General features: G+C 44.0%; 2 protein-coding genes across 5 annotated transcripts in view; both read left to right on the forward strand.

Moving 5' to 3' along the window:
* The window catches only part of LOC126544981 (embryonic polarity protein dorsal-like), a 28,900-nt gene extending 12,677 nt beyond the window's left edge, over positions 1-16,223 (forward strand). For 3 of the 4 annotated variants that reach the window (XM_050192566.2, XM_055078043.1, XM_055078042.1), the window contains 3 exons: positions 3,254-3,346; positions 6,199-6,264; positions 8,077-16,223. In XM_050192566.2, the coding sequence (XP_050048523.1) occupies positions 3,254-3,346; positions 6,199-6,264; positions 8,077-8,498 (581 nt within the window). In that variant the 3' untranslated portion in view covers positions 8,499-16,223. The remainder of the gene's footprint in view (positions 1-3,253; positions 3,347-6,198; positions 6,265-8,076) is intronic. The other variant, XM_050192567.2, reaches the window with a different exon arrangement.
* Positions 16,224-16,303: 80 nt separating this feature from the next.
* The window catches only part of Myo81F (unconventional myosin 81F), a 124,817-nt gene continuing 122,936 nt past the window's right edge, over positions 16,304-18,184 (forward strand). Inside the window, exon 1 of the mRNA XM_050192564.3 lies at positions 16,304-17,684. Within this exon, the coding sequence (XP_050048521.1) occupies positions 17,663-17,684 (22 nt within the window). The 5' untranslated portion in view covers positions 16,304-17,662. The remainder of the gene's footprint in view (positions 17,685-18,184) is intronic.

The following is an 18,184-nucleotide window of genomic DNA, read 5'->3' on the forward strand; positions in this document are numbered from 1 at the left end:
AGCCCGGCCTAGCAGTGCACCGCGAGACTGAACTGGGACTAGCTGTGAAGATGGTACTTTCATGCATTTCCTGTGGTAGTACCCTACAGTCTGAGTGGTCCTCACAAAGGAAGAGCGGCTCTAGAGCTTTCGAGGTCAACATCAGAGCTATGCAAGCAATAAAGAGCATTGGGAAAGGACCAACTGCTCTTAATGACTTCTGGGCCACCATGAATGTCTCGCATCGTGGGTTACACCACAAAACATATGATGGGCACCTCAAAAAGACTTTCAAGCCTGCCGCAGCGGCAGCTGCACACAACATCTTCACAGATGCTGTAGAGGCAGTGAAAAAGGTGTACACTGAAATGGAGACAACATTTTCAAAGAACATTACAGTAGTGTATGATGGCACATGGTTGACACGCGGCCACAGCTCCCATACCGGTGTAGGCTGTATAATTGATTTCCATACAGGGCTTGTGTTGGACTGCATAGTTCTGTCCAACTTCTGCCTTGGGTGCAGCCGACAGCCAGCAGAAAGTGACCCCAACTATGCTGAATGGAAGCAGCAACACCAGTGCCAGAAAAACACTGATGTGAATTCTGGAAGAATGGAGGTTGAGGCTGCACTACAGCTCTTCAGGCGCTCCTTGAGCAGAAATGATCTACGTTACACAAACGTAGTTTGTGACGGGGACAGCCGCATGTTTCGCACTCTATGTGATGAAGAAGTTTATGGTTTTGTGCAGCTATCTAAAGAGGACTGCATAAATCATGTTAAAAAACGAATGGGGGCTGCACTTCGCTCTTTGGTGGCCAAGGCAAAGAAAGGAGAGCCACTAGGTGGAAAGGGGGGCCTGACACAGCAGCTCATCAAAAAACTGACAAACTACTATGGCCTTGCTCTGCGGAACCACTCGGAAGTCGAGGAAATGCAAAGGGCAGTAATGGCAACGTACTACCACATCACATCAACAGATGATGAGCCCCATCATGAGCTGTGTCCCCCTGGCCCCCTTAGCTGGTGCAACCACCGGTCAGCTGAGGCAGAAGGGCAGCCAGCACCAGCTCACAAGTACAAGCTTTCAGCTAAAGTTGCTGAAGCACTCCTGCCTGTGTACCAGCGCCTCTCAGACCCTCAGTTGCTGGCCCGGTGCAGAGGAGGCAAAACTCAAAACGCGGCTGAGAGTCTCCATTCAGTGATATGGTCACTAGTATCAAAAGACCAGCATGCCTCACTGTTTGCTGTGGAAACAGCAGTGCACGAGGCAATTTCAAAGTACAACTCGGGCAGTCTGAAAGCTTATTCAGACCTGTGCACAACATTGGGCCTGCGCCCTGGTGCCCTCTCTCTTCAGCGGGCTGTCGAGAAAGACTCCCAGCGAATGAAGAAGGCACACAAAGTCCATCTCCTGAAAGGACAGAGGGCTAAGAAGTCACCTGCTGCCAAGGACACCAAATTCTACAATGCAGGAGCATTCTAGACAGTGTGTGCCAGTATGGAACTTTGAGGCTTGTTTTCTCAAAAGTTTGTTTTGAGCTTATCACCTCGCTCGTGGAAAGCATAGCACGGCAATGGGAGCACGGATTTTAATCCTGTTTGTTTTGCTGCAATTGGTGAAGTGTGCCTTATGTCAAGAGTCTCAGATTTACCATTTAGGCTCACCATTTTTTTATTACACAATAATTGGAGCATGATACATTCTAAACATAAAGAGAAGGTGCATACTATATCGTTTAGAAGAAGAGCAGAGAAATTTAAAAAGAAATTAAGAGAATCTTGACTTAGACTATACTTCTTAGTAACTATTAAAAACATTTACAGACCCATAACCCATTTTGCTGTCACGCTAGGCTTTCCACGAGCAAGCAACATGTGAGCAATATATAAATAATGATAAAATAAAAACTACTGAAGATATGATTGTGAAACTTTGCAGCTGTCTGTTTGATGCTATTTCGAACCTGTATGCCAAATTTCATCACTCTAAGATAAAAAATGAAAAAGTTAGTTCCGATCCCCTCATCCCCCCTTAAGATTGTGTAAGTGAATCGTTCATTTATAAAAAATACAAAGCTGTTATACATTTTACCTGATCAGCGACAGACAGCTCCTCCACTCCATGCTGGTTCTGGTACTTTGGCCATGTTGCTTGTTTGGTAAATGTTATTGAGTTCAAATCCGGCTGTAGCCTATGTTCAAGTTGATCAGGATATGAAACGTCGATTACGTATGTAATTGTGATCTGAATGTTTTAAATTATTGCCGTCACTGAAATACAGTTTCCATGAGTAGCTGCCCACTTCGGAAAATTTTGCGCAATACACTGTTGCATCTCTTGTCTTTTATTGACACATCATATGTAAACGATATTATCCTTGCCACATAGTATCATTGGAACCTAATGTCGTTTGATGTATCAAATGTCATTGCCTGCAAATGACATTAAATTTTGTTGTATGATAGGGGTATTACTTGTGCTTTTCTGTGTAACATTTAATTAGTGTTTTCAGTGCATTCCGCTAATGCAAGCCTTCATAAAGCCCAACGTTGTGATGTTGAACAACTGTTTCCTTGTGATCTTGGTGGTGCTTAAAATAATATTGTATGTTGCAATGAAGGCTTTTAACCCCTTAAAGGCCCTTGATGACAATAGCTAATTTTCAGCCAATGCCAATTAAAAAAGAAGAGTTGACGAACCTATCTTGTCGACTGTTTTTTGAGCTATTAGCAGGGTTTTTGATGAAGTAAGCATGTAAAACAGTTATGCAGTTATCATTTGATGCGACAGTTGGCAGTACAAGTTTATTTTGGTTCTGCTTGGATTGCGCACAGAGGAACTTTTGGGAGGCATGTAGCCCAGAGCCATAAAGCACAATCATGTTTTATTTCTCTCTCTCTCTCTCTTTCATTCCCCATTCCCCTCCCCATGTGTAGGGTAGCAAATTGGACTCAGTCTGGTTAACCTCCCTGCCTTTTCTTCCCTTCTCTCTCTCTCTCTCTCTCTCTGCTAAACTATTGGTTGTTCCTAGGTTAAATAACCCTTAAAAACAGTGCCCAACAGCTAAAGATATTTTTGGGTGGGTGACACATCACCTATGTGAGTGGGCATAGGAAATTGCATGGTAATCACTCATTACTGCTTTAATTAATTGAAGCACTAATAAACTATTGATGTAATCACTTTAATGAACATGTTGCGGTTGCAGGCATGGTTGGGAAGGAACGTGGAAGCGTGACCCCGCAACTTCTTTCTCCTGTATTTTGCAGATCCCGAAGCAATAGAACGCAAGAAACGCAAGATTGGGGAAGGCTACTTTGACCGGTACTTTCAGGAGAGTGTTCTTCTGGGTGCATCTGCCGGTAAGTACCATTATTGGCGATACCATTAAGATTGTACTGTTAAGGCCGTACCGTTCAAAGTGGTGCCATTTGTGTCCTGGGCTGCCTTAGTTTTCTGATCATTGGTGGTATCATTAAAATAGTACTGTTGAGGGAGTATCATTAAAGTGGTACCATTTGTGGCTTGGTTGTATGTGGGTCTGAGCTAGAGCAGGGCTGCTGCGAGGAGGATGTAAGGGAATGAGTGAATTTTTTTACACTGGAAGCATAGCGCGGAAAAAGACGATCGACAAAGACTAGACAGGACAAGCGCCTGTCCTGTCTAGTCTTTGTCAATATCGTCTTTTCCAGCGCTGTGCTTCCAGTGTAACTATGCGTTACCAACCAGCCCGAGCCTGTACTCTTCTGAAGAGCATTTGCTTATGGCAGGTTTTGAAGACTTGGGCTACATTTGTTTAGTAGATGCCTAATTAATTTACCTTCAAGTAAGCCCAAGAAGAAGTTTCACAGATTACTTTACAAATCCTAGTAATGGATGAAAAAAGCTACTGATTGACATCTGCTTGGCACAACAAAAACCTGCATAAACGTAGCAGTGCTACACTTTGACTGCAGTAATGGTTTACATGCAGCCATAATAATTCATTTTAACAAGGAAGTGTAATTGTGTTTTGTCTTAGTTTTCAGTAATGTAACATGCCTATATTTACTCGTACTGACTTGTGTAGCTCCGATGTTTATTCTCGCATCTAGAAGAGTTTTAGAATTTGCTGCATTACTGCTGTAATGTAATGACACTTTTTTGTGGGGAATGATTTACTGTATGGTGAGATGTTTTTCAGTACAGCAGCTAAGGCATGGCTGAAACTCTTCACTGATTGTTTTGCACATTTTATCTGATAATTAATGCCTGCTCTCTCTGAGATAAAAAAGTATAAGATTGAAAACATTGAGACTGTTGAGCCTTGTTTTATACCAGCCATAGTATGCACTATTGTGGACAAAGAAATGTGGACAAGTTAGGCCTTAGCTATAAAACATGACAGTAAAACATCAGTGTAATCATATTTTGGACATAATGAAGTGAGCGTAAAATTTGGCTGGCCATGTTTGGCTGATTTGCTTTACTGAATATTCAGGTATAATGAAGCTCAATATTCGAGATACAAAACAATGTCTGTTATAGTGAAATGTCAGTTATGGTGAAGCGAATATTAGCTTGCTCAGCAACTTTGAATATCATTCGATACCAAAAATGTCACTGAGCAAGAGCAACTCGAAACAGCGCATTCTGAATCTGTATGGGCGTTTTGGTCAACGGCATGTCTTGGCTAGCATCCGGCTGGAAAGCCGGCATGCCTGTCCCGTGTGGCTATTACGATTGAATGGTTGCATATTAACGAAAGTGCAATGTATTTGTAATTTAGTGTTGATGTGCCATGTATGGGCAAGGCAAGCTGTCATCGGGTCAATAAAATTGGCATCGTACCCTTTGCGGGCCCATTGGAGGCACCACATATGCTTGCGCCTTTTTCACATAGACGTGTTCAGGATTTTATTTTCCTCGCTGATGTTGTCTACACTTACAATGAATATTGAATATAACAAAGGCATTTTTGTGTCAGGTGCAGCTTCGTTAGAACAAGGTAGCCTAGTTTGTCTGATGACAACGTGACTTTGGCTTCTACACTTAGTTTAAATGTTACACTATCTTTGGTGACTGAATAACTAGCAATGCAAAATCTTTACTTCCAAGTTATATATTGTAAGAGGCGCTCTACACAATATGTTTTTCTGTTCATTTTTCAATTGTCCATGATTGTACATGGTGAGTTGACTAGAGTGCTTGAAACATAAGCTTTCTCCTTCCCCTCTGTTTTTCTTTGCACATAATTTTGATTCACATTGCACGCCCGGGTGATTCATAGGTGCAGGGTAGTGATATGGGATGCTAACTGATCCTTGCATGCACCATAATTTAGAACTTTTGGCCTTGTTTCATTATCTTGAGTTGTGCGGTTATGGCTGTGCCCTCGTCTGCATAGAGTTAATGAAGCTTTAGCCTTTCTGTAAACATGGTATTGTATGGAATACCGAACATCAAAGGCACAGATGTGTGTAGCAACACTTGTAGCTCCACCTTGTGACACTGACGTCAACTATAGCACACGAAACCTATTGTGACAAGCATGTTTGGTCTATCTGCTGCTGCAGAAGCATTGGCAGCAACAACCATTAGCATTGCCACACTTAATTTCATTTTCTCTTCTACAGAAAAACTGGTGAAACAGAACATTTCCAATGTGTTGTGGTCATACGTCGGCAGTATAAGTGAACACTCACTCATACTCGCTCACTATTATTTTTTTCAGGCTTCATACTCACTCACGTTCGCACTAACGCCTTGTACTCACATTCATACTCACGACCACTCATACTCGCTGACACTTGCTTACATGCACGTACATTCTGACAGGCAGTCACATTCATACGTCCATTCACACTAACTGGCATTCACTCGCATTCACACACACCTTTAAATTGAGTGTGAGCAAGTGCGCCAACCTATAGTTGTGGTTGATAAAAGTGTCACAAGATGGCACTACCAGTGCTGCCACTTTAAATTTACTGATATTCCGGTATTCCGTAACATTATTATAGTTTACGGAGTACCGTAAACAATGAGTTTATTGGAAGGCTAAACTCACTAATAACAGCACCACAATTTGCATTCTTTTTCCTCAGTGCCTTTGTTTCTTTTCTTTTTTTTTCTTTGCACCCTTCTGCATTTATCTTCTGTCTTGCCTGCCGTTTTCGCCACGTTCCCGGCCCTTGCACGTGGGCATCTCGACTGTGCCCTCCCGATCCTATAGCACCAGTGATGTCCGTGCCTAGAACTATGCGACAGGCGGTCAGAACTCAGGCCAGGCCTGAGAGCGGTGAGAGACATTTTTGTCTTGCTTCTTTCCTTCCATATTCCCCCCCCCCCCTTTTTTTTCTTCTACCACTTGTTTGAAACATTCCTAGGTGTGTAAGTGCCAGTAGAATGCAACAGTTTTTCCACATGTGTGACTTTTGTCTGTCATATGGCAAAATGAACCCTTGTTGCAAGAGACTCCAGTTGCAGGAACAGTGCTTGCGTACTGAAACACCACAAAGCCACATGCCGCCACCACATCACTAGAATGTTACCAGTAGTATCTTTGATTGCATAGTGCAGGAGTCTAGACAGAGGCGAAGTGGTGGACACAATAAGGTGACCTTGATTACACATTGCAGGAGACTGATATTTAAGTATGGATAAGGTGAGGTACGTCCTCGGATCACACACTTCTGAAAACGATCAATGTGTGGACTGGACACAATCTGTCCGCACTCTGTCCTGTCTTCTGCTCTTCGTAATGAAGGGCTTGTCTCCTGCACTATGTAACAAAAGATAATGATGGGGACTAAAGGCTTAAACACCGGCGACTTGAGGAGGTCACGCAACCATTTGCGACTGTCAACCGAAAAGCGACTGAAGGTGACTGATGCTCGCAACGGCAAGGCCAACCAAGCGCGACCTGCAAGTCGCAATCCTGGGGGTTATTGTCTCAGCAAGACCTCTTGGGATCTACGCAGTTTGTGCACACTTCACTGGTTTCGAGTTGCGGCAACAGCCATGGATTTTTATTTGAGCGATGAGGAAGATGTTACTGTGCTGACGTGCTCTGCTGCGGTGTTAGCTGTGACAGCGCGGAAGCCTCCTAAGAAAAAGCGACGCTAGTTGGTGTGCTCGTGCCTCCATTCACGATAAGTGGCCGGCCGCACAAGCCGCCTCCTGCGCGAACTCCGCATGCATGACGAGGAGTATTATCGAGAGTAAATTGTAATTTCTAGTTCGCGTTGCGTAGGGATTGGTGCATAATTTCTGTGCTTTCTTTTGCTGCTGTTTAGCTCCCTGCGAATGCTACCGTGTACATTTTACAAGTTGCTGGAGCTGCTGTGCCCCACTATCACAAGGCGAGACACCCATTACAGGCTGGCAGTCTGCCATGGTGGCGTGGACATTGCGTTTGGTGCGACGCATGAGGGCGCTGGATGAAAACACAGGATAACGTAACTTTAGGTGCACCTCTTATTGGTTTAGCAGTTTTGCAACCACGGTCGCGCGACTGAAAAATCTAGCTGTGAGCGACTGACCCAAATAATAGCTTTTCGAGAATTTGCAACTGGTCGCTTTGTGACCGAGTTGGTCGTGCGACCGCTGTCAGTTGCTGGTGTGAGTGAGCCTTAAGTGTAGGTAGGACAAGGTACCTTGTCCTGCATGCCCACATTTGTGCTCTCTCCTTTTTTTCTTCTCTTTTCTTTTTATTATATTTTTGTGCAGCTTGTTCTGCAGCATAGATCACTTGTCTTTCTATCCTCTGTTCTGCTCTGTACATTCCACGATTCTTTAGCACCAAGTTCCCGACAGTTCCTGCTTGTCAGTAGGCTTCCATGCCATGTCAGTTTTTATAAAGTATTTTGTGGTGTGGCAGTTGTTTGGTTTCTTTGACATAGCTGGGGGTGGGAGGGGGTAGCATGATGTAAAAATATGGCAATATTGCTTGCTATGATGTGATGGCTGGAAGGCAGGTGGCGGGATTACACTGTTCTTATCTTGTTTTTCAAGCTGCCTAAGGATTGTGGCAGTGGCACAATTGCGTGCTGATAACGAGCGATAGCGAAGATGTGGTTACATAAAGGGTATTCTATTGCACAATTCACAGGTCGTAGCCCTGTTCCCGAGGCCATGGTTGCAGCAACGGCAATGCAACAGCAGCAGCACCCCATGATGCAGCAGGCCGGTGCAACCACGATGACGCAGCTCACACCCGTCAACCCACAGTACCGCGGCGAAGTGGGCGCAGTGGCACCGCCCGCCTTCGAGCCGGAGGTGGTCGAGACGGCCGAGAAGCTGGACAGCCTCGACCTTGGCATTGACCCCAACGACATTGCGCTGACTTCGGGCGACCTAAACATGAACCTGAGCGACCTGGCCAGCGCCCCAAATCTGTCGCTGGTCAACCTGTCGGCTAGCCTGTTCGACAGCGGCAACAACATTGCGAGCGAGTCTAACCTCATGGACGATGGCCGGGGACTCCTCAACGACCTGGGCGGCTCCCGTGTCTTCAAGACGGAGCCGTCCTAATGCCGGTGGTGGTCCGCTGCTTTCGTGTCTTTTTTTTTTTTTTAAGTGCCGTGAATGCTCGTGTGTGGGTCTTAAGTGGATGATGTGTGATCAGTGTACTATTGGGCATCTACTGCAAATAATGAGAGACACCATAGTGTGCTAAGCGTCAAGTCTTATTGAGGTCTTGAAGCCTGGTGACATGAATCGCTCGACACACTTTCGTATGTAACTATGAAGCCCGGTGGCATGAAATTAGTTCACTTTACGTGCTCTTATGTGGCTGCTTGTTGCAGCTGTGGCATGCGGCATTGAGCATGCTACTTTAGAATTGGACTAGGCGGAGTGTCCTATTCGTTGTATTCCTGCAGCAAGTGGCGCATCGAAGGCACCTGGGAGTAGATGACCAAATAAGCTCAGGCAACAATCGTGGCAATTGCTGAGAACTAGCATGCTGTGGGAGGAGGTCAGTGCTTGGCAAAGGCAGTCATTCTCTTGACACTCTTCCTTATCCAGTGAGGCAGCTGACTTTTCCAACTACGACATCCACCTCCTTAATTACATTTCCAAGTGACAATGCAACGTTTCCATAATTATCAGCTGGCCTACAAAGCAGCCCCCGTCCCCCCACTCCCTTCTACCTTTAGGCTGACAACCATCCAGAATGAAGCAATGCTAGACAATAAACACTTCGCTGCTGTGCACATCATCTGCTCGTGAAAGCTCTACAAAGTCAGTGGTGCGGGAAACGAGCTTGATTGTAAAGTCTTGTGAAATTTGTTGGTTGAATAGCTTAATGCAGAACACTGTCATGTCTCTCATTATGTGCAGCCGGCTGAATGCAGTGTCTGAGGTCCACAGCTTTTGCCCTTTGTCCATCTTCGCTTGGCATGCCCGTCTGATTGAGGATACCCCGGAACTTTATATCGCCGGCACTTCAGCATCTCAAAACCAGATGAGATTCAGACAGGTTTATCCTGTATATTTTGTAAGGAAGGTGATTGATCTTTTTTAGGTGCACCTGGAAGCCTCTTCACACAAGAGTATGATTCACCGACAGTTATGTTGAGTGTTTGATGCTCCCTGTTCCACGTGGAACCGTCGTTTAAGTTACGTACAGAACCTTTGTTGTGAACAAGAGTTCTGCACTGAACTTCCGATATTGTAACATCAGTTACAATCACCAATGTGGTTTAACAATTTAAAGCAATGCTTAATGAGAGACTATGTAATAAGGAGCTTCCAATTAATTTTGACTGCCTGGCCGTCTTTAAGCATGTGTCTAAAGCGCAGCACACGTGTGCTATTGCATTCCACCCATGCAGCCAGTGCTCAAACCCAGAACCTTGTGCGAAGCAGAAGCATCAGGTATACACTATGACTGTCGGTAACCAGACCTTTTCTTTAACATGCTTTTGCCTGACCAGACTTTGTCTTCCGTCAAACGGTTGATCATGCCTGGAGATCTTGTCACACTGTATATTTTGCAGTTACACTCTTATATGGACAAACTGTGTTACATTTATATTTTTGCGATCTCTTGCACGCTGATAAATGTCACTCCGTCCTATTCGTTGAGGTGAAGCGACTTTTATAGTTTGCGTGCCCTGTGACAAGAACTTCGGCGTTCTCTCTAATGTTGTTTTGTCCCTAGCCACATAGCGGCACATGTAAATGTCCATTTCTGCAAAATGGATCATCTCCAAGCTATTGCTTGAAGCTAATATAAGAGGCTGTGATGCAACAGCGCCATTTATTGTGGCTTAGTGGCATTTCAAAAACATTTAAACTCTATGGCTGTCTCATCTGTTTGCATGGATTTGATCAGAAGCGCACTTATTTACATACAACCTTTGGCCAAGTACCATATTTACCCGGTTCTAATATGCACCCAATCTTATAATGAATAAAAAGTGACATGCCTCCAATTCTCGCAATTGGAATAAACCTGCAGAGTTTTTACAGACTGAAAACTTATTCCGACTTAAATGATGTTTGTCGCCGCTGACAGACAGCTCTTTATAATTTTGTATGGACCGCAACATTCCATTCTCGATGAGGTGCGGTGCGTTCCATATTCCACATTTCCTCAATGACTTCTCTGCGCCTCTTCATCTCGGATCAGGTCCCAAATGTACGGGTTCGAAACTCAACATGCACGCATGTGTCTGCATTCACTGTAGTGTATGGTGCGAGTTGTCTTCACTTTTTGTCGCTGTATGTTCCACTCTGTCGTGGACCTTATGGCGACTTACTAATTTGCTCTCTTTTCTTGCTCCCTCCTATTTAACTTTTCTGAACCTATGCCATTTCTTCTTTATTTTACAATATATTATTATTATTATTATTATTATGTGAAAAAGACTATTCATAACCATTTATAGTGACTAACTCTTTTACTTTTTTTTTTTATTCAATTTAACCTATAACGACTCTGCAACAATTCAGAATGGTATAGTGGCCCACACCCTGACCGAGCACTTTGCCAGTTCATCCTGCAAAGCCATGCAAATCTCCGGGACACCATAAACATTTGCCCTGGCTCTTTTCAGCATCTAAAATAGCTTGCTTGAATTAGCCTTCATATGAAAGTGGCGTTTCATCATTGCTGACTTTCACGAAAACTTAGTTTTGTCATTTTGTGAAGAGAATGGCATTGGCATTGCTTCAACGGTAAGCTGCTGCCAACACCACGAACGTGGTTTTAGTTTTGTACCCGATTGTAACTCGCAGGTAATTTTCTAACCCATTTTTTTGGAAAGAAGGTGCGCATTAGAATTGGGTAAAGATGGTATGTTACCCAGGTAGCGGTGACATGTGAAGGGACTGATATTCCTCTTCTTTTTTGATGGCACAGTCATGTCTGGTGATGCTAAAGCAAAAATAAATCTACAGTTGACATTTCATCTTCGCCTTTCCTTCTGCACATTGCGAGCTTCTCATCACATCGCTGCTCTCATCGCATATGCACACTCCCATGTCGCTCGTTTGAAGATCCATTGATGTCAGTGAAAACAGTGTTTTGTGCCGAGTGTTGTTTAATGTGTAGGGGTCTTTCCTCGACTTGTTAATGCAATACGACATGTTTGTGTAGGCTGGTGAATGGTGGTCCAGGTACTGCAACGGTTTGTTGTTGAGGCTCTTGAGAACTGTAGATGGTTCCGTCTCAAGCAATGCGACTTCGAGTCCTGTTATCATGGTTGTCGATTTGTTGTGAAAACGTTGGGTAGTGCATTACACTGTGTCGACAGTGAGTCCTCCTTTTATTCTAAAGCGTCTTTGCGTGGGCACGTAGAAGCGAGCTGCCACGTAGAAGTGAAATGGTTTTGTCACGCTTGGTAACTGAAAGTCGAGACAAACCAGGAAAAAAACAATTTCATGTGTTTTTAATGATGTGGACCAAGAAATGCAGCCTTGCTGTGAAATATAAGCGAGAACAATGTGACAGCGTGAAATTTTTATCTAAAGTTGTTAAAATAAATATATGGTTCACTGTATAAGTTTGTTACAGTGCCTTCAAAAATTTGTATTTAAGCTTGTCATTTGCACACGAGTGTCTCCATGCTTCTTACAAAATTAAATGTTGCCCATGGTGAATTGGAATAGTCCTAGTAAGGTGCATAGGCTGATTATGGCAATGATGTGGAAGCATGATTCCACTGTGAAGGCCTGCGTCATTTGTGTGTGTGCTATATTTTGATTCATAAGCATTTTTCTTAAATTTTCTGCTTCTGGGCACTTGAACCCAGAAAACCAAGCTTGTCTGTAAAACACTGGAGGCATGTTGGGCCCTTTTGTGGAAAATATGCTCCAGCTGTGCCCTTCAACTGATCCATTAGCTCTTTGGAATTCATCCAGCAAGCATTGTGTAAAGCACGGTTTTCTTTAAGTACACCATTCAGATTCCAGCCAACCTGATGTTGAGACATGGTTACTTTTCTTAGAATGGCCCTCGACACGAATGTTGCTTGATCACGCCCGATAAGGGCTGAGCAGCGGAGAAATTGTAACCGCTCGATGTCAACGTGGTCGTGGTTGTGGTTACAGACAAGCGGTATTAGTGTGCTTGATGACGGTGTGGCTCTAGTTGAAGCTAGCAGCACAAATGGTTGCTTGGTATCGTTTCAAAATGTGTTGAGCCAAGGTCGGTTAGCCTCTGATCGTTTTTCCATAAATGTAATGATGTAAGAAGGCACATAGTCTTGGGTTTTCAAGATTGTCTTTGCCGGTATTCCACACAGGTCGGAGGTTATTGTTCTTGTCGAATGTTTTAACACCACTGTATTCTTTAATAGCTGTGATATGCATGAAACATGATTTTCATGAGTGCTTTCTATTCAGGCGCATTTATTTCCTATGGGGCTTTTTAACACTTTGGTGGCGGTGCAATGCATCCTCCATTATTTACACCGGGAGGTTTGCAGTCGTTGGTGTTTGACAACTAGTGGATTTGCTGGTGACTTGAAACAATGTCACTGCTGTCAGGGGTCTTAATTTGAGCTTTCCTGTGCGGCGTAGGGCTTCATCGCACGCTTGACTCTATGTGTTTTTTGGTGTGAGTACTTAAAATGCTGTGCTCGGTCTAAGGTCTCACATGCTCTCATGAGCAATATTCATGTGCCCCCTACACATTTTAGTTTTATGTAAATATGTCTGCATCAACTTTCTTTTTTGTCGTTTTTATTGTATTGCAGTTCCAATTTATGGGCACAGAAGACCTGTTGTGTTTACTATACATTTGTGCCTAATTTTTATAATGCCTGCCTGATGTTTCGTTCATGCTCACGTAATCATTATGCATTGTTTTCACTCATAGATATTTGTGTTGGGACATTCCATGTCTTTTAATTACTTTACCGGTTCTTTAATTGCTCAAGAGATTTACGCTATGTTTTTCTTTTTTTGTGTGTGAGATCGCGTTCGTTTATATCATTCTGTTGGTTGTTTTGCTGCGAGTTATCTGTGCTGGTACTCTTGTATCTGCCCAGTGAACGACCGTGTCATGCTGTGACCAGTGAGAAGTTGCGTACTGCTGAATGTTTCATGCTTGTTGCTTACGTTGTCCAATAGTCTGTACGGTGGTTTAGAATGTAGTGTCCACTGAACGCGCTTTACCTCGATAACAATGAGTCGTAACACGAAGTTGAAGCTACAAACATTGCAGGCTTGTGCTACTGATCGGTGAACGAATTTTTTACAGTTCACCAAACTGCTGGTTTCTTGCGTGTTTTCCCTGTGTGCTTGTTGTGTAAGTCTGCACATATGTTTTTGAAATTCCTATGGTCAAATCTGTTATGTGCTTGACTAGGGCATCGTGCATGTGTGGTTTTATGAGACTTTCTGCCACGTAGTACTTGTATGTGACTGTTATTACAAACGCATTCTACGGGATGCTACAGTACTTGGAACTATCATCAAGTGAAATTGTTTTAAGAGGACATCCAGGAATGCTGTCGCGTTGTTACAATATGTCAACTTGCCACAAACGTTTCCTGCGAAGCACCTATTGTGTTCCTTGCGATGGTGTTAGTAGCTGAGAACAAGAAACTTACATGGCAGGTGTTTATTTTTCGAAGAGAATTTTCTACAAGCAACAGTTTGGGCCTGGGCTGGATGTTGTCGCGATGGCCAACAGGCTGTTTACATCCTTATCATGCCAGTTAGAATCATCCACTGGGAACGACTGTTGCATCGGAAATGTATAGAAATCGACATAGCAGCCATTGTATTATTGCCTGTCGATGCCTTGTGGATTTCTGTTCCTTTGGTTCCAACATCATCATAAGTATACAAGCTATTGTAACCAGTCCGGTTTGCAAAAGATTTGACTGCTTTCTGCGCCTAGAACACCATTGTAAGCGCATAACCATATAGTGTCAATTTGGACCAGTTTGCATGAGAAAACTGTTCATGTCTAGAGCACATTATTATTGTGCAATATGATTGCAAGGTAAATTAGGGCCTCTGATGTCCCGTAGTACAGACTTCTGAATCAGTTCCAGTTGTGGACTGTTCAATACTTTGATTGTTCCATTGTGAACAATCAAGTATGTTCAAGCTTGCCCTTGTGTTCCTTTGTTCCAGGAGCGTTGCTTGCATATCTGTTTTCTGTACTTTCAATGCTTCTCATGTGCTATATTGGCCTGTAATGATTGCTATGCATCATTTGCACCCTGCTTTGAAGACGGTGAGGTCGATCAGGGAAGAGTGACTTTTACCCGGTGAACACTCTTGGGGCCACTAGACAAGCTCTTCTCAAGTGTATTGCTGCACAGTGATTGCAAGCAATGTGACTAGCATCGTAGATATCTTACGGTGATTGCCTAAATAATCTAGATTTCTGAGATCTGTAAAGAAATGTGCAATTTGACACCTTTCGTTTTTTTTTTCTTACGCTCGCTGGACAGCTGACACTAGAAGTTGTTCCATGCACATTTCTTCGAGTTGTTTGTTTTAACAGTCTGTAGTGATGCAGAGGGTGGATTGGACACGATGTAACACTTTTGAAACGGTGTTCGTTCTTTTGTGACACAGCTGTCAGGCATAAAGTTGGAGGCTGACTGCAACAAAGTTTCACTTTGGCTAAGTTGGTTAAAAATGACTTGTGTATGCAATTGAAGCAATCATTGCAAGACCTAATTGCCTAATTTTATTTTTACTAGCCTATAAATAGGAGCTAAGCATATGAAACTTGCACCTTGTGGTTAGCAGATATGATACCAATCCTAGGCCATTTCCAAGATTTTCACTACATCGCAAGTACCACCTACTTGGAACTCATGTTGAGAATCTGCACTGGTTCTGAGTATTTTGGATCCTGTGTGATTTCCAGTGAGTTATAATGGCAGCATTTTCCTTTCTTTTTTCTAGTTTCAGTATCAAAAGTGTATATTTTTGTGAGCTTCTTGCTATGCATTCATTCGCCCTTCAAACGTAATGTTTTGTGCCAAGGCTGCTCAATATTTACACCGTCTGAAACTAGGCTTTCCACGTGCTCCAACATTTTGTTGCAGTTAGCCTCTAAGGCAGGTTTGATGGCTGACTGATGCTGCCACTGAAATTTTTAACACATTTAATGTGTATAATTGCAAGGTGTGTGAAAGCCTGAAGCTAGCTGAGCTATCAAGGACACTCGTCACATAGTGGTGTGCACGCCTCATGTTTAGTAGTGGGCAGGGCTTTATAATTTCTTATTGTCACATTCCGAAATGCACTTTAGAAAGAACTGCACGCCATAGGCTAGCTCATGAGAGCATGGCGCTGGAAAATATGTCTGCTTCTTAAGTTCTCTAAGTTGGGTTTTGATATTGCTGCAGCATTTTGGTGTTGGAGTACAAATCAAAAGGGACAAGGAATGTACGGTGGCTTCGAAAAACTATTGAACATGTTGGTTACTTGGCACCTCTGCCCATGAGTTGACAACAAAAGTGTACAAAGATTACTGAGACAGAAGAGAGTTTTAAGAGCTGTTCACAAAAGTGTGTTTGGAGAAAAACTGTGTTTATTCATTTTTTTCTTCAGAGCGTAATGTACTGTGATTGCCATGCGAGTCATCAGCCCTTTTATTTTGTGTATGTGGGTGTGTGTCACATTTTATGGAAGTTTTTCTGTTCATTTGTTACTGTGGCGCCCTCTGTCATATAAATACTTATGGTTTACATTGTTATTGCCCTATAAGGTATATGAATATGTACATAGTCTGTGCTTAATAAAAAGGCCACATGACTTGAGGCTTCTTGAAGCTTATCATGGTACTCGTTTTTCATCAGGCTTCTTTCTTTAGGAAAATGATTACTTTACAATTGAAAGATAAGCACTTAGCTCTGGATTTACATGGCGCTAACAGTTTTACAATTGCTTACGTACGAATTTAATTGCTTTTTGTCTATTCTGAGAAGAGATTGTCGGTGAATATACTCGGTAGCATACTCTTAAAACTTCTACACTGTGCAACGCTAGTTGTCGTAATATGTTTTATTGTTCTATTGGTACAAAAAAAAAAAAAGTGCTGAAGATGGAAAGCAAGGACAAGCACTGAACTAAGGGTCCAAGCCATATTATCTGCGCCAATCCATGGTTTTAATTCCAGCAAGTTTCCTGCTTTGACAGCTTAAACTGTGTCAATGATTGTGCCAGTTGACTATCACTTCTTCGACCTGCTACCTCTCTGACCTAATTTTTATCATAGGTGGCACTTGCAAATGAAAACGCTTCAGTCGTGTATTCAAAGGGCTTGTAAACAAGCGAGACAGTGTAACTCGGGATTTTGGCCTCTGTAAAGAATGTGCCATCCATTCAGTTGAGCCTGCTCTAGAGAAAACGACGTTGGATGTTGAACTCAGTTCAGTGTGGCAGAGCTAAATCTATGTGGGCTTTTACGACTTCAAATCACCTAGGCCTCGGAAGACTGTTAAAGATACGTTATGTCTGCCACTGTGCTCGTAAAGCCTCTCTCGTTTTGCCTCCTTTCAATCCTTCATCCCCTTTGCCCCGCTCCGGGTAACAAACCTGGTTAACCTCCCCGCCTTCCCTTATTTTTACTGTCTCTCAGTCGAGCGTGGCTTCACGAAGATTCGGTGGCGCTCTCGTGAAATCGGTTTCCACGAACTCTACTGGCGTGAAACTTCTGTTCAGGCAAATATTGGCCAGTTTTCAAAAGTTTTTTTTTTCCTACGCCTCTGCGTTATTCCCGCTTTTTTACAAACGCGAAACTGCCCAGCATTCACTTTTTCGTTCAGTGTATCTTGACAGTTCACGTAAGCTCAAAAACCCCTGAAGGAGCGCCGATTATGAAAACCGGGACGTGCGATTCGCGGCTCGCTCCAGGCTACTTCCGCTTCCGGCGTGACGCAAGCAGCGAGAGCGGCCGTTTTATCTCGCCACCACCAGATGGAAGCACTATCTACAGCCGCGAAAACGAGCTCCCGGCGTTTCCGCCGTGGTTGGTGGTCGCCGCCTCTCCCCTTCCTCTCGCGTCTTGATATCCGGCAGCTCCTCCCCGTCCGAACGTCGGTCGCGCAGGCTTGCTTTGCCCGCCCGTCGAAATGAACGTAGCAACGGGGCCGCGGCGGCAACGTCGAAGACCGGCTAACGCCAGGATGGTGGTGTCCAGTGGATAAAAACGCTCGCTCACTCCGGGTTGCGGATATAACCCCGCCGCGTTCCACGGCCGGATTATCGAAACCATGGACGAAGACGTCGACCACGGTACGTCTGAAAGAACCCGGGGGGGGAATCGTTTCTCGGCTTTTCTCTCCGCGCGCGCTAGCCCGCTGGCTTGCCGCCCGGCCATACTCTCTCGTTCGCTCATTCTATCTCTGGGAGAGCTTTCTTTCTTTTCCACACGCTGTGCGCTGCAGAACCTGGGCGTCGCACGATGGACCGAAGAACGGAGGTATATAAAAGAAAGAGAAAAAGAGAACCGCTCCGAAGTGGAGCTAGGATGTATATACCTAGCTTTTTTTTAATCGAGGCGTGGCCGGGATAACATCGAGTGGGGTCTTTTTTCTTTTCCCCTGGACTTCGCGAGTCAAAGGAAACCACGCTGATCTCGAAAGGGAGCTAACCGACGAACCCGGCACGGCGGTCAGGATCGCCGCTGTCTTATACGCGTGCAACCGGCGCGACCACAGAGTCGGCGCATGTCTGAATCATGCCCCACTTTTTTTGCGAGGACAGACCTGGCGCGCGCGCGCCCGAGCTCTGCG

Source organism: Dermacentor andersoni, chromosome 10 (assembly GCF_023375885.2).
Source record: "Dermacentor andersoni chromosome 10, qqDerAnde1_hic_scaffold, whole genome shotgun sequence".
Taxonomy (NCBI): domain Eukaryota; kingdom Metazoa; phylum Arthropoda; class Arachnida; order Ixodida; family Ixodidae; genus Dermacentor; species Dermacentor andersoni.